Source organism: Urocitellus parryii, chromosome 4, assembly GCF_045843805.1.
Source record: "Urocitellus parryii isolate mUroPar1 chromosome 4, mUroPar1.hap1, whole genome shotgun sequence".
Lineage (NCBI taxonomy): Eukaryota > Metazoa > Chordata > Mammalia > Rodentia > Sciuridae > Urocitellus > Urocitellus parryii.
Window position 1 is genome coordinate 5,749,899 of NC_135534.1, and position 22,255 is coordinate 5,772,153.

Consider the following 22,255-nt stretch of genomic DNA (forward strand, 5'->3'; position numbering starts at 1 on the left):
GGAGGCGGGGGAGCCGGAGGGCTAGGTGACGCCGCTGTAACCGCGGCGGCGACCCCGGGCGCAGACGCTGGACTCGTGCGACTTCATCTAGTTTTCAGAGCTCAGTCTGGAGAAACGTTGCTATTACTTCTCAGATGAGGAAGCGAGGCGGGGACGTGTCAGGCCGCCGAGGAGCGGCGTGCGGTCTGCACCTGGACCGGTGGGCCTCGGGACCCGCCTCTCATCGTCTGTTTCCTCCTGTGCGCTCCGCGGTAGAGGGATCCTCGGGGGCTGCGGGCACTGAGTCGCCCCTGGGTCAGTCTTTGTGTGTGTTGGGATGGTGGACAGGGAAGGCTTCCTGGAGGAGGCGGTGCCTGAGCTGACATTAGGGTGGGGCAGGCCGGGAAGGACCGAGAAAGCTTGTCCAGCGCGGGTCCGAGGGTGGCGGCCTGGTGACTGCAGTCCTGGGAGAGGGGAGCAGAACAAGAGCCTTCTAGGGACTGAAGCAGATGAGGGACTTGTCAGCTACAGGTTGCCACTGAGGGGTCTCTGGCCGAGTGGTGGCATGGTCCTGCCTAATTTTGGAAGATTGGTGGGTAGCGTGGGGAGAGGAGCTAGGCCAGAGGGAGAAGTGAGGTGATAGTGTCCTGCTCGAGGCCCGGCCCTGGTGTTGTGATTTGTGTATGAGTTGGAGCAATCCCGGGGTGTTACAGGTTCACCAGGACGTGTTCAAAGCTGTGACCTGGGGGAGGAGATAGGGCGTCCAGCAGGAGCCACAGGGTTTTGGCCCTGGTGGCAGATGAGTGAATGGAGCCCCAAGGATGAGCAGGATGGTGAGGAGTTGGGGTTGGACATGCTCACCGGGAGGCAGGCAGAGCTTCTGAGAGGCTGCTGAAGCAAAGGGCAGTGCTGCTGCAGGAATCTCAGCCCTGCCTGGAGGGAGAGGAGAGGGAGGCAGCCCCCTGTCCCTCACCCACTCTGGCCTTGCACCCCAAGAATAAAAGGACACCTGGAGCTCATGGTCAGCAACTCGGGATTTAATCTTTGTAACAATCTTCAGAGGTGTCATCATCTCCACCAGCACTGCAGGTGGGGACACTGAGGCTCACAGAAGACAGTGATGACCTGCTCACACAGCTTCCATGCTGTGGCCTGGACCCCATGCCAGGGCTCCTCTGCTGCACCCTCTGCAGGAAGGCAAGTGGCTCAGAGGTGCCACGTTTGCTCTCTTCTTCCGGGACATGATGGATGACATGGGGGGTAGAGGCAGGTCTCTGCACTGTTCCTGTGCTCCCGTCCTCAGCCTGTCCTCATTATGGGGCAGCTAAGCGTCAGAAAAGGAAATCCCCTGGAGGGTGAGGCTGAGCAAGCTGCTCTGTCACCTGGGCGTCTCCTTGTGCCCTAGCCCACATCTCTGGCTGCTTCATGAGGGGAGGGAGGCTGGTGCCCCAGCACCTGCGGGCTCAGAGCAGTGTGCAGCTGCATCTGCGCTCCTCCATGGCCACCAATAGCACCCTCAGATTGCGTGGTGAGTAGGGAGGGTAGCGGAGGTCGTTGATCTTCTCCATACCCGGGCTTCGGAGCAGGCAGGCACGATGGTGGGAGAAGGTGTCAAAGGAGAACTTGCCATGGTACCTGCCCATCCCGCTGGCACCTGTAGAGTGGCATAGAGCACAGGTCAGGCCCTCAGTGGCCCACTGGGGGGATATCAGGCAGACCTGGGCTCTGATCCTCTGAGCCTTAGTTTCCCCATCTGTTAAGTGGGCTGATCAGGGTTGGGCCCCAAGCCTTGCATTATAACCAGGACAGTAAGTGCTGGGGACACCAGGTATTGGGGCAAGCTAGGCACACAGTGCTCAAGGGTGCCTATTTTATAGCCACACTGCCCAGGGTTGACGCTCAGCTCTACTATGAATAGCTGTGTGTCACCTTGGGCAGGTGACTTTAACTCAGGTTCATCCTCTGGGACTATGGAACCACCTCAAGGGTTGTGGCAAGAACTAAGCAAGAAGCCAGTCGTGGTGGCGCACGCCTCTAATCCCAGTGGCTCAGGAGGTTGAGACAGGAGAATTGCGAGTTCAAAGCCAGCCTCAGCTAGGGCTGGGGTTGTGGCTCAGTGGCAGAGTGCTTGCCTCACACATGTGAGGCACTGGGTTCAATCCTTAGCACCACATAAAAACAAATAAACAAAATAAAGATATTTAAAAAAATCAATCGAGGTGCTAGGCAACTCAGTAAAACCCTGCCTCTAATTAAATAAATAAGTAAATATAGGGGGCTGGGATTGTGGCTCAGCAGTAGAGCACTCGCCTAGCACATGTGAGGCCCTGGGTTCAGTCCTCAGCACCACATAAAAATAAATAAAATAAAGGTATTAATATCTATATCTATCTATATAAATATAAATAGGGCTGGGGATGTGGCTCAGTGGTCAGGTGCCCCTGAGTTTAATCCCGAGTACCAAAAAAGGAAATAAAAAGAACCAAGCAAGTGTTCAGAGCTGCGAACGTGGTCAGCTCTGTGTTGTTGGTTTGCATCAGGGTCTAGGAAGGGAGGCAGACAAGGACCAGGCGAGGGAAATCAGGGGCCATGGCCTGGGTGGAGCTGGGGCATCCTGGAGTGAGTGGGCCGAGGGATATGGCGCTCACCAGGTGAAGAGGGAAGATGGGCAGGAGGAGCACTGGTGTGGGGTAACAGAACCCTGGGGGCCAGTGCCTGTTAGGGCCAAGCTCAGTGGCTGAAGCAGCAGGCAGGAAGCTGGGGAAGGAGGCTAGAGTGGGACCCCTGGTCTGGCCTCAGGATGCTGGGAGTCAGGCCTGGCTTGATCTGGGGCCTCAGGGTCGCAGCTGGACCAGATATGCCTGCAGGCCAACCCCCACTCCTCCAGGGGCAGAGAAAGTAGGATGAGGAGTGGGACTGGCAGTGACCTCGGTAGGAGCAGAGGCTCCAGGTTGGAGGAAGGGGGGATCCAGAGCCAGTGTCTCCGTGTGCCCACCCCAGTGTGGCCTGCACTGCCAGGTGGCATTGTCTCAGCCTGCTGTGTGCTGTGGTGGCCCTAGCCACCCTCCAGGAAGGGTCCAGGCAGTACTGAGGTACAGCTCCAGGCCTTGCTGCTGCTCATTCTGGAGCTGACTGTGGCAGGACCTTGACTGCCTCCTCGGCCTCTACCCTTTCACTGAGGAAGTGGGCCAGAGAGGGGAAGTGGCTGCCCCAGGTCACACAGGCTGACGGGCTTTCCGGGGCCAGCCCTAAGGTTTCCCAGTCTGGAGGCCAGGGCTTTGCAGCTGTGATGGAGCTGAGGGCAGGGGGCTGGCCTGTGGGCTGCGGGAGGGTGAAGGAGCGCAGGCAGCCAGGCACGGAGCGTAGAGCCCCTGGGGCAGTGCCCGTGGACAGACAGCAGACCCCAAGCCGTGCTGTTGGGAGAAAGGCAGTTGTAGCACAACAGACAGGTGGCCACGGCTGTGCACCTGTGGGCCCACCTATGTGCGTTATGTGCAGGCAGGTCTGGAAGGTTCCACTCCAAACCGGGGAGGAGAGCAGGATGGTCAGTGCAGGGGGCCTCCATGTCGCCTTCCAGGTGAGGTTGGGCTCAAGCAGTTTGTGGCAAGAAATTCGTCAGGTAACACTGCTGCCACACACTCGGGGACGGCAAGAGGGCAGGGCTCCGAGGGCACCTACCCACTCCTCCGAAAGGCAGGCTGGCCAGGGTCATGTGCATGAAGCCGTCATTCCCGCAGAAGCCCCCGCTGCTGGTCTGGGCCAGCACCCGCTGGACCACCTGGGAGAGAGCAGAGTGTTCGAGGCTGAACCTGGCGGCTCCGGCCTTGCTGCAGAGGGTCCAGGGCCTTGGCATCTGCCGAAGGTAGGACAGGCACGCCGCCCCTCACAGAGCCGCTGACGTGTTTCCTGAGTGCTGGCGCGTGGTCTGTGCAGCGTGCTGGGACACAGGCTCTCAAGCCCAAGGGGGAGGCAGAAGACAGTGTCACCTGGGGACGGGTAAAGTGTCATGGCAGTGGTGCGGTGCCACGTAGTCAGGGAGGTGTCCCAGGAGGGACCTGGTGTGCCTGCTCAGTCTCATGGGGAGGGGCCATGTGGAGTGAGCACGGGGACACACGAGGACCTGACACTGCAGTTCCATCTGTCCCTGGCTGACTTAACGAAGACCTTCCTTTTCAGTCTAGGTTTATCTGAAGAAGGAAATGGGGAAAACGAGCCGACTCTAAATAGTTGCTGTGAGGTCACTTCACTGTAGCTCCAATCCTTGTGGCCCTCGTGACCAGCCTTAACAGCAAACAGCCAGGTGGACCGGTGCTGGCGGTCAGGGAGGTGGAGGGCCAGAAGACCCTGATGCCAAAAACCCAGGTCCAGTTTCCTAAAGGTCAAGGATCCTGATAAACAGGGTCCTTGGAGGAAAGGCTGGTTCTAGAGTTGGGTCAGGAAGGTGCAAGGTGACCAAAGTTTGGCCATGTCATAGGACACAGGGGCCTCCAAGCCTGTGACACAGCCTGTAGCGCAAAGAATCAAGTAAGCATATCCCTTCTACATAAATCATTGAAGACACAAATAACATGCAGATGATCTAACACCGCGCACAGAGCGCCCCCCACACTGCCTCCGTGGCCCAGGGCCAGACTCGGAGCCTGGCTCCAGTTCATGGTGGGGCCCCGGCAGGTGCAGCCTCACCCAGGAGCTGAGGTTCACCCTGCTGGCCAGCTGAGGTCTCGCCACACCCAGCACAGCCTTGCTCCCCACAGCCCAGCACCCCTAATGAAGTCCTGGGAAAAACCAGGCACCCTGAGGCTGGGGACAAATAAAGCTGCTGGCCTGAGCTGAGAGGCTCAGCTAGTGCATCATTAGCTCCTGGAGGAGAAAGGACCTTCATGGAAACGGGTGAAGTCCCCAGGAAGCCCGAGTGTAGTTCATGGAGATGAACCATGGCAGTTTCTTATTCCGACCCACGACAGGGCCCTTAGGCAGGGGAATCGGGGATGGGGCACAGGAGAACTCTACTGTCCCTGAAGCTCTTCTGTGAGTCCAAAGTTATTTCCATATAAAAAGTGTACTTAAAAAACCATTGTTCAGACAGGAGGAGAATCTCAGGAGGGCTGGGTGAGGGGTGTGGGAGGGTGGTGGGAACTGTTACCCTGTCCTAGGCTGGGGACACCACCCCTGTGCCCTGGGCCTAAGCAGGGCACATTGTGGGAATTCCATGTGCTTGTCCTATCCACACCCCAGGTGGCCCTCTCCTGTGTGCCTCCAGAGCTAGGCATGGTGGCCACCAGGTGCAGGTGTATGGGGAAAATTGACTTGGGGACTCTGGACCCTGGAGAAGATCCCAGGGACATACTCCTGGGAAGAAGGACAGGAACAAAGCCAAGAGCCACCAGCCCTGAAGTCCTGTGTGACTGCCCCACAGAGGCTGTGTCCCTTCTGCTGCCGCCACTTCCCTGTCCTGCCGGGCCGCACCTGGGAGCTGTTGGAGAAGGCGTACAGGGCCAGGGGCTTCTCCCGCCGGTTGATGAAGTCAATGGCTTCATCCAGGCTCCTCACGGTCACCAGGGGCAGGATGGGCCCAAAGATCTCCTCCTGCATCACGGGCTCCGTCTCCTGCACGTCCACCAGCACAGTGGGCGCTGCGGGCGGGCACAGCGACAGTCAGCCCAGGGCCACAGCAGGGACACCCCAGGGGAGGGGATTCATCAGGGCCGGGACCCAGGATGCAGGCTGGGGACCCCCTGGCCTGACCTCCCAGCTCTCCAGGCTCTGAGGACCTGGGTCCTGGCCTCTCGGGACCCAGATGGCAGGACAGACGGCAGGATGGGAGCTTACACCACCCTCCGGACCCTGGAACTGGGGTCCCGCTCAGTGGGTCAGACTTTGGGATGAGGAGACAGGCTCCGGGCCGTGGTGACGTGGGGCCTTCGTGTTCTGGAACCAGGCACCGGGCCGGGGACCCAGGCCTGGCCAGCAGGGAGCCGGGCCGGCTTTCAGGCGAGGCCCCTGCAGCGAGGAAGGCCCTGGGCCCAGGGGGCTGCGGCAGGGGAGAGGGGACTGACCGATGTAGAGCTCGCTCTCGTCGCTCTGGCCACCGATGGCCACCCGGCCACAGCCCAGCAGTCCCTGGAGCCGCTTGAAATGCTTCTGGCTGATGATGCGGCCCAGGTTGGGGGAGCCCTGGGGGTCGTCGCCATAGAAACGGGTGATGGCGTTCTGCAGGGCGGGCAGCAGGCGCTCGCGCGTCTCGGGGCTGCACAGGACGTAATCCGGGGCCACGCAGGTCTGGCCGGCGTTGAAGTACCGGAACCAGGTGACGCGGTTGGCCACGGTCTGGGGGTCACAGTCGTCGTCCACGTAGCACGGGTTCTTGCCCCCCAGCTCCAGGGTGACGGGGGTCAGGTGCTTGGCAGCGGCGGCCATGACGATCTTGCCCACACGGGGGCTCCCTGGGCATGGGAAGAAATCACTCTGATTAAGCGGACAGCCTTGGCCTGGGGCTGGGCTCCTGGCTCCTTGCCTGGCCTCCTCACCACTCCGCCACCCTGCAGGCCAGGGCCCTGCTCGTCTCTCCCCAGACCAGCCCCAGCAGTGCAGATGCTCTGGGGAGGCCCCGGCTGCAGCCCATCCTGTGGGCCACTCTTCCTAAAATGCTAGCTGTTCCCCTCCCAGTTCTCCGTTCTCCTCTAGAGCCTTGGTGGCCTCTTACCAGCTCTCAGCCTGCCTGTCCCCTCTCTGTCCCCAACTCCCTTCCTGAGTTCCTGGATCTAGAGGGCACCTCACCAGGCCTGTGGCTCCTGCTCATCTCCTGCCTTGGCTCAGATGCCACCTGTCACCCCTGGAGCCTCCCGCACTGGCCTGGCCTGCAGCTCCACGCCTCTCGGCCCCTGCTCTCTTCTCTCCCCTTATCGCAGAACTCCAAAGGTCTTGTCCTTCCAGCCCCTCTGCACCCTGAGGCCCACATGGTGTCTGGCACTTGGTCGGTGGGCTCAGCAAACCTCACTGACCAGGGCAGCAGGAGAGAACGGAGCTCCAGGGCCAAGTCTGGGAAGGACTTCGTCTGTCCTTCCTTCGCCCTCAGGACAGACCTGTGACTTAGAGATGACTCAGCTTTGCAGATGAGAAAACAGGCCTGGAGAGCTTGGGGTGCAGCAGAGGTCCCCGTAGTCTGCAGCCTCTGTGCAGGCCACCTTGAGGACTGCGCCTAGAACAGCCTCTGGGGTCTCCCTGCCTCTATACCCTGGTCCTGGGGCGCTGGCCTCTCACCCGCCAGAGCTGCAGGGTGGGTGGAGGGGCAGCTCCTCCCTCGCATGGGGACTACAGGAGCTGCCACCAGACCCTCTTGCTCCGTGAGCCTCCCTGTGGTCAGGTGGGACAGGCACCGCTTTTCCTGAGCTTGACGCAGGGTCCACAGGGAGAAGGGCAAGGCTGCGTCCCCACCCCCCCTCCTCTGAGGTCAGAGGTGAGCTCAGCCCTGGGAGTGCTGCCCCCTGCCTCTGTCCTTGTGTCTCCTCTACAAGTCCCATCCTGGTGATGAAGCCAGGAGGTGTGGGGACTAGTGTGACGGCAGGGGAACCCTGGGGTCAGCTCTCACCAAGGGTTTGGGTGCACATCCTGTCCTGGCCAGAGCAGAGTGACCCTGGGCAGGGCCCTTGGTCACCTGGACCCGGGCCTCACCTGTCTAGCCTGCAGTAGGGCCACTGTCCCTGGGGTGGGAGGCCTGGCACAGCTGGAGCTAGCCAGGCCAGATGCTTGATTCAGGAGACTGGTTGGCAGAGGTGGGTTGTGGACCCACACAGGGGACTCGATGCCATTTTGAGTGGTGCTGAGGGACCAGGTCCTGCTCCCAGCCTGGTTGAGGTCAGCCCCTGTGCACCCACCCAGCGCTTGCCCATTCGGGGCTGGGTCACCGGTGGCCGTTGCCTGCTCTTGGAGTTCAGGGATGGGATCCCCCAGGGCCTCCCCTCCTCACCTGTGAAGAAGATGTAGTCGAACCTGTGCTCCAGCAGCCTCGCGGTCTCCGCGGGCCCACCCAGGGCCACAGCCAAGCAGCTCTGCGCCACAGGTGGGGGTCCCAGCTTCAGCGCCCGGGGGCGGGGGGGAACTTTCCTGCCCACCCCCAGCCCCCTGGCCTGACCCAGAGTTGCCAAGGCTCTAGGAGGCTGGGTAGGTTGGGGTCCCCCAGGGGATGGGGCCCAACAGGTATGGAGTTGAGGGGGTGGGGCCGGGCTGGGCAGCCGGAGACAGAGCTGGGACTCCCAGGGACAGGTGCACAGAGGGAAGTTGGTGGGGGGCACTTAGCCAAGGTCACACAACTTGGGAGAGGTAGCACTGAGGTTGGGACTTGGGTCCCCTGACGCCAGGGGCTGCCTGTTCCTCTCACCTGGTCTAGGTAGCGGGGCAGCACCTCGGCCAGCACCTTCTCAACGCTCTTGCTGATCTCGGAGGGCTTCAGGACCACACAGTTCCCTGCAGGCGGAGAGGAGGGGGCGGGAGGTGGACGCCCAGCCCACAGCCCTGCAGGCAGGTGCTGGCCCCGCCCACTGTCAGATGGAGACTCTGGCTGAGGGGACAAGACCCATCTGAGGCCACACAGCCCTGGACAGTGGGCCCGGTGGAAGCACCTGGTCTGGCCCCGGGGGCCCTGAGACCTGGGGGCTGTAGGAAGGCGGAGGCTCTCTCCGCTCTCACCTGCAGCGATGGCCCCCACCAGGGGCACCAGCGTCAGGTTCAGCGGGTAGTTCCAGGGCGCGACGATGAGCACCAGGCCGAAGGGCTCCTTGCGGATGAAGGCCGAGTCCAGCTGTGTGGCCTGGGTGGGGGTGGACAGTGAGGTGCCCGAGAGGCCACCCCATGGGAGCAAATATTCCTGAAGCCCGCCTGCCCGCCCCGACCCCCGGCCTCTCACCAGGTTCTTGGACACCTTCTCGTCCTTCATCCACGTCTGCAGGTTCCTGAGGGCCAGGTCGACCTCGCTCTGGCTGATGGCGATCTCAGACACCTCCGCCTCAAAGTTGGACTGCGGGAAAGCCAAGGTCGGGGTGGGCTGGGGGTCAGCGGGTGGCTGGATGGGGGACGGCACAGAACCTGCTGCTGTGACCCCTCTGGGCTCACTCCACGCTCCGTGCCCTTCCCGGGAACAGGCGCTGTTCCTGTGCCAAGTTGGAGCAGCGACCAAAACAGATGGGCAACCACCCTGGGGTCCCATGTAGGGGACAGTGACTGTGACCATGAGATCATCAATGGCCGTGTTAAGTCTTGACGTGTGCAGGACTGGGTGTGAGAGTGTGCGCGAGGTGTGCTGTTTATACAGTGGTCAGTACAGGTCTCCGGGATGAGGAACCATTGAGCAGTGACCTGAAGACAAGGGGGTGGGGCCTGCATGCCTGGGGGTGGCACGTTCTGGACAGGGGTCCCAGTGGGGGCAGGGCCCTGCATGGCCGAGGTGATGGCCAGGTGACAGGAGACACCGCTGAGCAGAGGGGGTGGGATCCGACTTGGACCTAACAGGCCGCGTACAGCTGTCTGCAGGGTGGACATCCATCTGTACAGCGCAGGGCACAGCCCCCTCCCTGGCAAATCTCTGTTCCCACAGCCCAGGGACAGGGACCACGGTCAGGTTTCTAGGGCAGGAGGGAGGAGACAAAAATCGATAGAGCTAGGTGCGGTGGCCACGCCTGTCATTCCAGTAGCTCAGGAGGCTGAGACAGGAGGATCTCAAGTTCAAAGGCAGCCTCAGCAACGGCGAGGCGCTAAGCAGCTCAGTGAGACGCTGTCTCTAAGTAAAATACAAAACAGGGCTGGGAAGGGGCTCAGTGGGCGAGACGTTGTCCTGATCTCTGCCAGCTGGTGTGTCCTGTCCCCACCCCCAGGAGAGACACGGCCAGTGGAGTCACTGCCAGCTACTGGAGGCCACGGCCAGAGCGACTGCAGGACCAGCTCCCTGCGTCAGAGCAGAGGTGATGGGACACAGGGTGCCGGTGGTCAGGACCAGAGGCAGGAATCGTCCACTCGGGGTCACTCAGCAAGCCTGCAGCAAGGCCAGGGCCAGCGCTGGGCCCAGGAGGAGGGAACAGCCTCAGAGGACAAGGCCGTGCCCCCTCGTGCCCCCCGTGGCTGCCGGGCTGCAGCGAGCCTTCAGCCACACTGTGTCCATAGCTGGTTACGCTGCCGGGACCCGGGCAGCCTGGGTCTGCTGAGCTCCGTGACTCTGGAGAGTGGGCCACCTGGAGCCGGCTTGGGCCCTGGCTGTGTCTTCGGGCAAGAACGTGTCCCTCCCGAGCCTTCTCTAGGGGTAACTGGGAGTGACGCACCTCCAAGAGCCGCTGGGTGTGTGGGAGGACGCAGGTCTGGGAGACTCTGCCTGCTGGGGTGGGGACGGCCCGGGAGGGGTCAGGTTGGGTTTCCTGGGCTCCTGGAGCCGTAGCTGAAGTGGCAAAGGGACCAGATAGCCCGGTTGGTCAGGTCAGGTCTCGGGTGGCAGGAGACTCGCTCCCCAGGGAGCCCAACAGGCTGGGGGAGGCGACAGCTGGGGACGTCCTGCCCAGAAAAGGGTTCTGGGGCAGCCCGCTGGACAGCTGTCCTGGGGCAGGAGTGTGGTCGGGGGGTGGGGCTTTGCCAGGTGCGTGTTTCTGGGGCCTCCACGGTGGTGGCTGCAGGATGGGGAGGGTCTGAGCCTGTGGGCCTCCCGGGTTCACACAGAGCCTGTGATGCCCGCTGTACCCAGAGTGAGGCCAAAGTCCTCCGGGGCTGACCATGTCCGACCCACTGGGTCCCACCTCCCAGGCCTCACCTTCCACATCTCTCTCTCCCACTCCCTCCAGCCACACTGGTCTCTTTGTAGCTCCTCAAATACACCAAGTCCTCCTGCCTCAGGGCCTTTGCATGTGCTACACAGGTGGCCACCCCCAATGTCCAGGGGCTCTTTCTTTCCCTCTCCTCTGTGTCTCTGCTCTAATGCTCCCCTCTCAGAGACACCTTCCCTGCCCCTCCCTGTATAAACCAGCACCTGCTCCTGGTCCCCTCCGCCCTTTCTCTGGGGTGTCTCCATGACACTCATTATCACTCAGCCCACTGTGCCACCTCTGTTCTGTTGTATTGTCCCCCACCAGAGGGTCAGCTCTGTGGACTGGGGGCCTTGGCCCTGTTCGGGTGCCCAGAGCCTCACCAGCACACAGTAGCTGCAGACTGAGCGGAGGACCCGGGGCTGGGTGAAGGCAGGAGGCAGGTCCTGGCCCGGGCAGGAGCTGGGCTCTGGTGGCTCTTAGTCCCTCTGTCCCAGCTGTGCTGCCTGACCCCTCCCTGCAGGGCACCCTCTCCTCGACCCCGGCCACCTTGCCCAGGTCCTGGGCCAGCGCGTCCAGCAGCAGCTGCCTGTTGTCCTTCAGGAAGCGGCCCAGGCCCTGGAGCTGCGCCGCCCGGAACTCTGCCGGCCGAGTCCGCCCCGAGCCGAAGGCCTCCCGCAGCCGCCGCAGCGTGTCCTCGAGGGGGTCCATCCTGTGGACGGGGCAGCGAGAAGTGGGTGCTCCACCTCCAGGGCGTCCTGCGGCTGCCCCTCAGTTACCCCACGGGCCAGCCGAGGCCTTCAAGTCCCTGCCCTGCCATGGGCGCACTCAGACGTGCCAGGCCTGGTAACCACTCCCTTTGCCAGGGGAGCGCGGGGTGTCACGGGAGACAGTGTGGCTTGGGGACAGCTGCTCCCCGGCCCCCAGGCCTGGGCAGGCAGGCTGAGGTCACCCTACTTCCTGTCACATAGGGTGGCCCTGAGTCACGGTCCCACCCTGCTTGGGAGCCCTCCTGGAGGGAGGCTGGCCATCACCTGGCCTGGCCGAGTGGACAGGAGTATGATGAATGGAGGGACAGTTTGCCATCTGCCACCACGGCCACCTCTTGGCATATGCTGGACACAGAGATCCCTGTCCCCTCTGTCCCAGCCTGGGAGCCAGGATGGGTGTGGCAGCTCAAGGCCTGGGTGACCTGGGCAGTGGCCCCCTCTCCCTGCACCTCAGTTGCCCTGGCACAAGGGGGAAGGCCCTGCTGCCCCCTCCAATCCAGTCTGCAGTGCTTGTAGAAGGAGGTGACATGGGGCGAGGGACACTCATGGCTCCATGCTGTCACCAGCCAGGGCAGGGCCCCACGTCCCCCTGGGCCCCACCTGTTCCCTTGAGGCTCCTCTGATGAGTGCTGTGACCACCCACTCCTCAGCCTGGTGCCTGCCTCCCTCGGGTCTCAGCTGATGCCTCCTCCAGGAAGCCGGCCCTGACTTCTCCCACCCTCCCCCGTAGCTGCCCCTTGCCTGTCTCCCACTGTTCTGGGTGGTGCTGTGAGATAAATGTCCAGTGACTCTCGGTCCACCCCAGCAGTCTCCTCCCCTGTCTGCTTCCTCCCGAGGGCCTGGACTGCAGCCCCTGCTGGCCTACTTGACCCTTCCTTTGGGTCTCCGTGCCCAGCCTCCCCGCCTGCTGGGCATAGAGCAGCACGTGCCAGCTGGTAGGTGCCTGCCGGCCTCCGGAGCTGGGCTCCTGGCTGGGCCTCGTAAGCTGGGAGGCCTGGGCAGGCCCTCGCCCTCCCTGCCTGGGTCTCCTTGTCCAAAGCACAGGGCGAAGCTAGCCCTGGCCCCTCTGCGCCATGTGGCAGGACATGGCCTAAAGCGCTGGCCGTTGTGCCCTGAGCTCAGGGCACAGGGTCACCTGGCTGTTTCTCTAAGAGGTCTACAAATATTGACTCCTCTCCCGTCACCTTCTCACCCCCACCGAGGGCGTGGCTACAAGCGCACTGCCCCCTGCCTTTCATCAGAGCCTCTCAGCGCCCACAAAAATGTGAAGCTCGCAGCACCCACAGGGGACGTGGGCAGGAGCTCGGTGGGGGACAGGGGTCCAGTGGAACATTCCAGCCGCTGCTCCCAGCAACAGTGAGGCTGGCTGGCAAGGGCAGCAGGCTACGGCCCTGAGCTGCCCGTGCCCCTGAGGCTGGTCACTCTGGGCTGAGGCCCCCAGCAAGTGGCCCGAGGGTGGGAGCTGGGCAGGACCCAGGCAAGCAGAGGAGCCAGGCCGTCCTCTGCCCAGAGTCCTGGGCTGTCCCCTCAGGGGAGCCGCGCAGCCACTGTGGACACAGGAGATTCCTGCGGCAGTCACGGGGCTGGGCCGGGAGCGCGGTCCCCCTTCGTGGGTCCATCTCGGGTCCATCTCACACTGAGTCTGTCCGGCTGTCTGCCCTGACTCGCTGAAACATGCCAGCAGCTGGGGACCAGGACACAGCAGGCACGGCGTCCCCCAGGGCCATCCACGTACTTAGGCTGGAAACCCAGGTCCACCCCTGGCTCAGCACAGTTCCAGTGCCCTGCGAGGGGGCAGCCGGAGTCCTGGGGAGGGGACCTGGGGCCAGCCTGTCAGCGAGGCACCCTGTGAGGACAGGAGTGGCGCTCTTCCCGTGCTGTCCCCTCACTTGCCCTCAGTCCCGCCAGTGCCCACTGCGCCCGGCAGGCCCAAGTCCCTTCCTGCCTCCACGGGCCGGGCCAGGGAGGTCCAGGGGCTGCAGGCCTGGAGGTCTCTGTGAAGGGGGGTGGGCAGGGCTTCCTAGAGCATTTGAGGGTGAAAAGAACACTGGCCTGTGTCCCCTGGGGCCGGGAAGGTCCGGCCACTTCCCTCCAGGGGGATGACCCGGGGATCCCTCTAAAAATGATCACAGGCTCTGGCTTGGGGGCACAGGTGTGCCTGCCCAGGTGTGGCTCGGTGCTGGCTCCTCCCCTCACGGAGCCCCTAGCTGTGCCGGGTGTCGGGTCCTGGCCTGCCCGTCCGCAGCCTGGGGCTGGATGCTCCTGCGGCTGCAGGCCCTGTCCCTACTCAGGCCTTCCGGCTTTTTGTTGTTGGGTTGTGTTGTGCTGGGATCCAACCCAGGGCCTCCTACCTTCTGGGCCAGTGCTGTCACTGAGCCGCTGGCCTCTCGGCCCGTGGCATGGCCTGGGGGTCCAGCGACCTGGCTCCCAACTCCCAGCAGCTCTGCTTATTTGCTGGGGGACCTAGGGCGAGTCTCTTGATCTGAGTCTCACTTTTCCTGTCTGTGAAATGGCACGGGCATGCCCGGGAGGTGGCCGTCACCTGAGTAGACTCTTGCCCCCTCCGGGGTCATGGAGTGTGTTCCCTCTTGGGGCAGCTGGGCACAGGGCGGGGTCCCTTGGCCTCACAGGGCGTCCAGTACCCAGGAGGAGGAGGCCTGATGGCCCACTCCCACAGACTGAGGTTGGCTGCTGGCGGCTGGGCCCAGCGCTCCAGCCTCTCCCGGGCCCTCCTTCTCCCCCTCCTTGTCTCTCCACCCTGTCTCTTCCTTCCCCTTTCTCCCCTGGCCAGCCATGGAGCCGAGGACACAGTGAGCCTGTGTGTCCCCAGCAGCCTGCCTGCCTGGCAGCCTGCAGCCCCGTAGCTGAGCCGGGTCCCGGCCCTGGCTGATGGGTGCAGCCCCAGCTGCCCGGGATACAGTACCTGAGGCCCCGCCAAGCTGCCCTTCCTGCTGGCTGTCCCCGCTCGGCTGGGGCTCCCCTGCCTTATGAAAGGTCCAAGACCGCCGGCCTCCCGGGCGGGGCACCCTTGGCCTCGGGCCTGACTTTGGCGCTGGGCCAGCTGGAGGCTGCAAAGCAAGATTTTGCCGCTACTTCCTCCAGAGGCCTCTAGATCCTTCCCTGAGCCTCAGGAGAAGGAGCCAGGACTCAGAGAGGGCAGCACCAGGCCACAGGCCACACAGCCCGTCAATTCTGACCAAGGGGCCCGGCCCCAGGAGGGCCCAGGGCAGTGGACGGGGAATTAGGGGCGAGATGGGGCCCGGAGGCCTACAGCAAGAGAGGCTCTGCCCTGCCCCAGCCCCCGAGCTCAGGGTCCCCATCTGCAAAGCCGAGATGGCTGGTGGCCAGAGCACAATCCCAGGACAATGTCTGCTGCCTGCTGTCCTCAGCCTCTGCCTAGCTGTGTCCCCAGCACCACCCCAGCAGCACCCCCTGCACAGAACCTGTCACCCCCCAAACCTGACGTTTTACAAATGAGGAAAGCAGTGCCCAGAAAGGGGAGGGGACTTGACCAGGGGCAGGGGTGGCAGGGCTTCCTGCTCCGAGCAGGTGTTCACCTTCACGGATGTCCCCTCTGCCTCCCAGGGACGAATCCACCCTCCACTGCCTACGGCAGTGATCAGATGCTACGCATCACCGTGTCACCTCCTCCTCAGGCACAGAGCTGTGCCCGGGGGCCTGCCACCTGCTTTGCCACTGTCTCCACCGCAGGCATACCTGTGGGGCCAAGCAGGTGCAGGGTCAGACGGGCGCGTGGGTTCCAGGTGTGTGGGCAGGGACCGGCTTTGTGCCGCTGCCTGCTGCGGTGCCCTCCCTGCTGGTGCCCTGGGTCTGCCTGGAGGCTCCGGGGCCAGGGCCTCTGGGCCGACCTTGCACCTGGGAGATGCTCATGGCTGCCCCACCCACCGGCTCCCCTGCCTCCCTGGGCGGGCGGGAGAGGGCCTCTGGCCCACGACGGCTCGGACACCCTGGAGGCTTTAGCTAGTTGGGGTGGGGGAGGGACAAGGGGCTGCGGAGGACCCCCTCCCCGTTCTCTGTGGAGGATGGAGCCCCCAGCCGCCACCGGTCACGTGACTCAGCATGTGACAGCCTGCTCTGCAGCTCTCTGGAGCTGAGCCAGACAGAAGCCAAGAGAGCTGGTGACAGGCAGGGCTAGGCGGGGGCTGAGTCCATAGCTCTCAGCCAGGAAGTAGGCTCAGAGAGGAGCAGTCACAGGCCTAAAGCCACACAGCAAACTGGGAGCCCACCTGGGAAGGTCCTGATGGGTGAGAGGGGTGTGCAGGATCCTAAAGACCCTCTCTGACCAGAGAGCTGCCAGGAGACTCCCTGCAGGGCTCGCGACAGCTCGCAAGGAGGCTCCCGAGGAGGCCTGCCTTCCTGGGACAGGTCCACCTGTGCTGGGTGTGGAGGCCCCTCTACCCTGGGGTGGGAGGCACCCCACCCTTCTCCTTGCCCCAGAGGGGGGTTCCAGAGGCTCAGTGGGCCTGATGGTTGTGGCCAGGACCTCCAGGGGTCACTCTTAGAGCTGCCTGGGCCTGCACATCTGGTGCAGGGGAGCCAGAGGTCTCGACCTTCCTGCTGTGGCCACGCTCACGTGTCTGGGCCAGGCAGATCTGCCCACCAGCACTGGGTAGCACTTGCTTCTTGGCCTTGGAGTTCTCGAGTGTGTACAGGCGAGAGCAGGCCCAGGGTGTCCACAAGGTAAATGGCTGACACGGTGAAGCACTTAGCTCGGCACCTGGTACAGAGGCGGTGAGGGGTAGCCTGGTTTCCAGCCCCGGTCCTGACACTTGTCTGTGTGACCTCAGGTCAGTGTCTTAACCTTCCTGTGCCTCTGCATCTCCATCTAGAGGGATACGGAACCGTAACACGTGCCCAAGGATCCCGAGGAGGAATAGCTCAATCCCTGCAGGTGGGTCTGGAGGCATTGGCATTTCAAGTGCCCCAACCCGACCTGAGGAGGCCGAGAGCCACTTCCCAAACTCCAGGACAGGAAGGTGGCTCAGGCCCCTGCCAGACCCACCAGCTGCCTTCCAGACCGGCTCGGTCCCACCGTCCTCTGCCAGGGTCCCTAGCTTTGGCCCTCCCCCTGGCCCTTCCCTCCTCACCCACCCGCAGCCCCCTCTGCAGCGGACAGCGGAGGCCCAGGGAGGTGCCTGAGGTGGGGCCTGACCTTGGGTTCAGGGCGCCCCAGCAGCCCTCTCCCTCTGGTGGGCCTGCTGCGGTGGCCGCACAGGAGGAGGTGCCGCCCCGGCCACCCCCGCCCCGGCCTGGGCCTGGCCTGCCCACGCAGTGCCCCAGATGCTGGCACTTACTTCAGAGGATTTGATGGAGAGACCCTGCTAGCCCGGCCTGGTGGCCACACCCGAAATCCCAGCAGCTGAGGCAGGAGGACCAGGAGTCCAAAGCCTCAGCAACTTAGCAAGACCCTGGGTCAAAGAAGAGAAAGGGCTGGGGACGTGGCTCGGTGGAGGAGCACTCCTGGGCTCAGTCTCCAATACAAAAAAAAAAAAAATTCACCTTTGTCCTCTCTGAGGCAGGGGCAAGGGGCAGGGGAGGGCAGAGTGGACAAGGGTGTGGCATCGGGTGGAACCAGCATCCTCGTTTCCTGCCTTCCCCGAGCTCCCCGTCTCACCTGCAGACAGGCTACTCAGCTCACCTGCTGGGTGTCCCCACCTCAGGCCACAGTGTCCTCACCTCACTCCTGGGAGGACAAAAGGAGCCCAGGGGGAAAGCCCCTGCCAGGACCTCAGGTACACAGGAGGTGCTCAATGAATGCAGCTGTGCTCCTGCCCCTCTCCCTGCCCTCCCGAGGAGGTGGGTGTGCTTGCTTTGTCCCTGAGGCCCAGCCCTGTGGCCTTCCACTGAGTGAGCTCCTTCCTGGGGTGCAGAGTAGAGGCCACAGGGCGCAGTGCCTGGGCCCCGGCCAGCACTCGATGAGCAGAGGGATGGCCCGTCACCACTGTCGGCCCACGATGGCCACAGGCAGACTCCCTCGCTGAGGCTTCCCACGGGTGATGCTTCCAGTTTGTAGCCAAGGTCACAGACACCCTGGTTCAGCCTGGGGACTCGGGGTCAGGAGCCTCTGCTTGGGACCTGCGCCCACTGACATGCCTTCTCTGTCTGACCTGCACTTAAAGAAGGCCTCTGGAGGCGATGGCAGGGCTGCTGTCACCTCCAGATAGAGCAGTCTGCCGTCCCCACACATCTCCTTTCAACTTCCAGGGCCCCGACCCTCCTCCCGGCCTGGGCCACAGCCTGACACCGGGCGGGCGTGGCCGGCAGGATGCTGTGCCGCCAGGTGAGAGAGGCCTTCCCCGGTTCTCCACCCTGTGGGCATGGATTCCCGAGGAAGGCCGGGCTGCGGCGGGTGGGCTCCCTGGGAGCAGGGAGAAGCCTTTAGGAGCACGGAGCTCCCACCCCGGGGCGGCCCTCGGGAGGCAAGTGGCTGGGGGTTTTCTTACTGCCCTGGGGGTGAGCAGGACCTGGTGGACTGTGGACCGAGCGGCCAAGCCCGGGCAGCGGCCTGTGGCCAGGAGAAGGGGATGGAGAGAGGACGGGGAGCCCACGCACAGGGCTGGGCTGCGGGATGGATGTCCCTTCCTGCTCTGAGCAGACAGGGGGTGGCTTCAGAGAGCCCGCCAAGATGAGGCAGGGGCAAGGTCAGGAAGAGGCCTGGAGACCAGAGCCCGGTCGCTGGAGGGGGACCTCCGTGCCTTGAGAACCCCTCTCAGCCTCCCTCGTGGCGAGAGGAGGAGGGGAGGGGGATCCACCCCTCAGCCCTCAGTGGTCATGGGCAGCAGTGGCCGTGGCTCCTGGGCGGGCAGCAGCCAGCAGGGCCTAGCCAGGCGACCAGGCTCCCTCATTCGGCCCATCAACCCGAGCTTGGAAGACAATATAGACAGAGGCCAGCAGAGCCCTGGCCTGTGAGCTTTAGGGGTGGACAACATGTGCACTGCCCTAAAATGGAGAGGTTCGAGACTCGCCCTACAGCACCGGGAGGGGCCGAGAGCGTCCAGGTGGGCCAGGAGCCGGTGGGGGCCAGAGACCCCGGGTGCTACATGTCACTGATCCTGCACAACCTCCGGGCTTAGATGTGCCTGTAACCTGAGAAGGATTTAGCTGGGGCTTATGGCAGAAATACAAATGGCTGAGACAGACTCTGGGACGTTGGTGTCCAGTGTGAAAGGCTGCGAGCCCTCCACGTCCTGATGGAGAAGCAGCTGACAGCTGTGCATGCCGTTTGGTGGCCTGGGAGGCCATCATGGGTGCCACTGAAGTCTTGGTGCGCGGCCTGAATCCCATGGTGGGATGGGTGTACAGGTGGGCAATCACCCAAGGACTGTGTGGCTCAGAGTGAGTGTACTAGTGACAGCAGAGCCCACTGTCAGCTGGCCCACGGGCTGGACTTCAGAGGTGCTGTTGCCCATGTCGGTGAACCAGCAAGAGGCCCATACCTCAGAGGGGAGGCACCTCTACTGTCCGGCACTTGATACACTGATGGCCCCAGCGTGGACAGATGTCTGTGTGGACATGGTGGCTGTCAGGTTGGATTCTGGTGTAGGACAAAGTAGCCAGGGTCTGATTCTCCTGGGCTGTGCCTGAGGACACCCTGGCTGCGGGAGCGGGTGTTCTCTTCCGCCCAGCCCTGGGCTTTGCCACAGCTACGCAGCCTGAGCCCCGCAGTCCTTTAGCCCCATGGTAAGGCTCTGGATGGTGGCACTGGCTGCAGGGGTGACCCCACAGTTCCTGCACAGGTTGACTGCAACGGCCCGGTGGCCAGAATCTGGTGCAAGAAAAGACATCTTTCAGAACTGTGTCCCCCAAACTGGCCCCAGTGCCAAACCACCGGCCATGGGTCCCGCCCACTGCGCTGCCCACCAGGCGGTTGGAGCTGCATCTCCTGGTTTTCGGGGAGCAGCCGTGCCCTGCGCCAGTGCTGCCCCCCCCCCAGCTGAGCCCCTATCGAAACCTCGCTTGCGTGTTCCCCAAACATGGCTCTGTTTCATTCCCATGGTCACTGAGTCAGAGGTTCCTGTCTGGTACCAGAAGGGAAAGGGGAGGAAGTGACACCATCAAAAAAATTGGAATGGAGCCACCATCTGACCCAGCTATCCCACTCCTCGGCATATACCCAAAGGACTTAAAACCACCATGAAGAAGCCACATCAATGTTTACAGCAGCTCTATTCGCAATAGCTAAACCATGGAGCCAACCTAGGTGCCCTTCAACATGAATGGAGAGAAAATGTAGTACATATACACAATGGAATATTGCTCAGCCTTAAAGAAAAATAAAATCATGGCATTTGCAGGTAAATGGACGGAACTAGAGAACATCATACTAAGTGAAATAAGCCAATCCCCCAAAACCAAAGACCAAATGCTTTCTCTGATAGGCAGATGCTGATCCATGGGGGGGAGGGGAACGAAGGAACTTTGGATTGTGCAGAGGGGAGTGGGGGGGGGCTGTGGGATGGGAAGGACGGCAGAATGAGACAGACCTTATTACTCTATAAATATATATGATTACACTCCTGGTGTGACTCTGCACCATGTTCAGCCAGAGGAAGGAGAAGCTGAGCTCCATTTGTGTAGAGTGTGTCAAAAGGCATTCTACTGGGGCTGGGGATGTGGCTCAAGCGGTAGCGTGCTCGCCTGGCATGCGTGCGGCCCGGGTTCGATCCTCAGCACCACATACCAACAAAGATGTTGTGTCCGCCGAGAACTAAAAAATAAATATTAAAAAATTCTCTCTCTCTCTCTCTCTCTCTCTCTCTCTCCCTCTAAAAAAAAAAAAGGCATTCTACTGTCATGTATAACTGATTAGAACAAATTAAAAAAACATATAAGGGAGGCCAGCAGAATAGGGGAGATGGGGGAGGGAGGGGAGGGAAAGGGGAGGTACTGGGGAATGAAATTAACCAAATTATGTGTTCTTGTGTGCCTGTAGGAATATATTATAACAAACCCCACTGTTGTGTGTCATTACAATGAGCCAATAAAAAAAGAAAACAAGGAGGGCATCAGGGCTGGGGCGCGGCTCAGTGGCGGAGCGGAGCCTGGCGCGTGGGAGGCCCTGGGCTCCATCCCCAGCACTGCCAAAAAATAAATTAAAATAAATAAAGTAAAACAAAAAAGGAGTTTATTTTAATTCGGCAACTTAGCGTTAGAAGTTACAAATGAACTTCAGGAGGATTCCAAGGTCACAAGGGTTTTAGATTAAATAACTCTGAAAACTTAAAGGTGGGGTCACTCACGGACAGGCAGCACCTAGTGGAGCCGTCCCTAGGCTGGGGGGTGGGCACCGGGAGGTGACCGTGGTGCGTGGACTCTGGAGCCTTTCTCACTGGGGGCCCACCTCCCCTCCTGGAGCCATCCCGTTCATCTCCTTCCTTCTCTTTGCTTCTATTTCTTAAAACACATCCCTCTCCATTTCGTCTTGGGGGTCGGTGATGGCTAATTTCAGGTGTCAGTTTGGCGAGGCTGCAGTTAAGATACTTGTCTAGCATTACTCTAGATGTGGCTGTGAAGGCATTTTGGGAATGAGATTTACAGTTAAATCAGTAGACTTTGGTGTGTGTGGTGCTGGGGTGGAACCCAGGGCCTTGCCCGTACTAGGCAAGTGCTCTACCACCAGGTGGGTGGGCCTTATACAATCAGTTGAAGGCCTTCACTGAAAAGGTATGAAGAGGGGATTCTGGCAGCAGATGGCATTCAGACCCACACTGTCCCGCTTCTCTCTCTCTCCAGCCTGCTGGCTCACCCTGCAGATGCTCCCTTCCTCCCCATTAAGGGTCAGGAGTCCTGTTCCATGAGTTCCCTGGATGACAAATTGTGCTGGGGACATTGGAGATGCACCTCTACCTTGAAACAAACCCGTGAGGTCTTCTCCTTGGCTGAGCAGTGGAGTGTGAGGCCTGGCCACGCCTCCCAACAGCGGGCTTGGACAGCAGCTTCAAGAGACTGCATCTTAGAGCTGCCTGGCCCCGCGGAGCTCAGTCACCTCCTTCTTCCTCCATGGGGTTTCCGTGGGCCTGTGGTCACACCGGACACCCCATCCTGCCTGTGTCTCCAGCCTGGTGCCCCCTCCATCTAGGGGTGTAAGGTCTTCTTTTCCACAAGCTCCTACACATCTGCTCTGACCCAAGGTTGTGCCCCCGGGCCACTAGGCTGTCCCTCTATCTGATTTCCTGTCTGCAGAATTCCTTTGTGCCTATCTCTATTTGGAGGTGAGGAAATCCTGGGCTATGTGGAGGGGGAGGTGAGGGGCTTCCCACACTCATGGCCAGAGAAGACTGAAGGGCCAGGGCTGGGGGACACCCTGGGACCCGCTCCATGGCTGGAGGGCCCTCACCTCTGTTTCTTTCTGGTGTCCATCTAAATAACACCAATTCAATGTTCAGATGAACCCAAGATCCAGTAAAGTGAAGGTGAAGAATTTTAAAGGTAAAACAAGGAGAATTATGATCGTTTTAAAGTAATCCTCAGCTACAAGAATCAATACCCACAGCACCCACCCGAGGCTGGACAGGCGGCTGTCCTCCAGGCGTCTTTGTGCGAGGTTGACTGGCGAGTCCCGTAATGGCTTTGGGCACAGGCGTGTGTGGGTGACAGCTCCCCCCTTCCTTATGGCCTTGGACTCCCTTTTGTGAGGGTCTGACAACTTGGAGGATAGTCCTGAAACCTCTGCCGGCCCCAGAGCACGTGGGCAGTTATCCAGGGGCT

General features: G+C 61.7%; 1 protein-coding gene across 1 annotated transcript; it reads right to left on the reverse strand.

Moving 5' to 3' along the window:
- Positions 1-19: 19 nt before the first annotated feature.
- Positions 20-14,525, reverse strand: Aldh3b1 (aldehyde dehydrogenase 3 family member B1). Its single transcript, XM_026396539.2, has 10 exons — positions 14,451-14,525; positions 11,307-11,469; positions 8,882-8,992; positions 8,665-8,785; positions 8,357-8,442; positions 7,946-8,027; positions 6,036-6,422; positions 5,446-5,612; positions 3,658-3,757; positions 20-1,633 (listed from the first exon to the last, which is right to left on the reverse strand). Exons 2-10 carry the CDS (start codon positions 11,466-11,468, stop codon positions 1,443-1,445), a joined length of 1,407 nt encoding a protein of 468 aa, XP_026252324.1. The 5' UTR covers position 11,469; positions 14,451-14,525; the 3' UTR covers positions 20-1,442.
- Positions 14,526-22,255: the final 7,730 nt, after the last annotated feature.

Bases quoted from the DNA above. Each gene is read 5' to 3' on its own strand.
- Aldh3b1 (XM_026396539.2), bottom strand. From the start codon at position 11,468: ATGGACCCCCTCGAGGACACGCTGCGGCGGCTGCGGGAGGCCTTCGGC. The intron at 8,028-8,356 runs GTGAGAGGAACA...CCTGTGGCGCAG, and splicing joins TGCCCCGCTACCTAGACCAG to AGCTGCTTGGCTGTGGCCCT. The intron at 6,423-7,945 runs GTGAGGAGGGGA...TCCCATGCCCAG, and splicing joins CGACTACATCTTCTTCACAG to GGAGCCCCCGTGTGGGCAAG.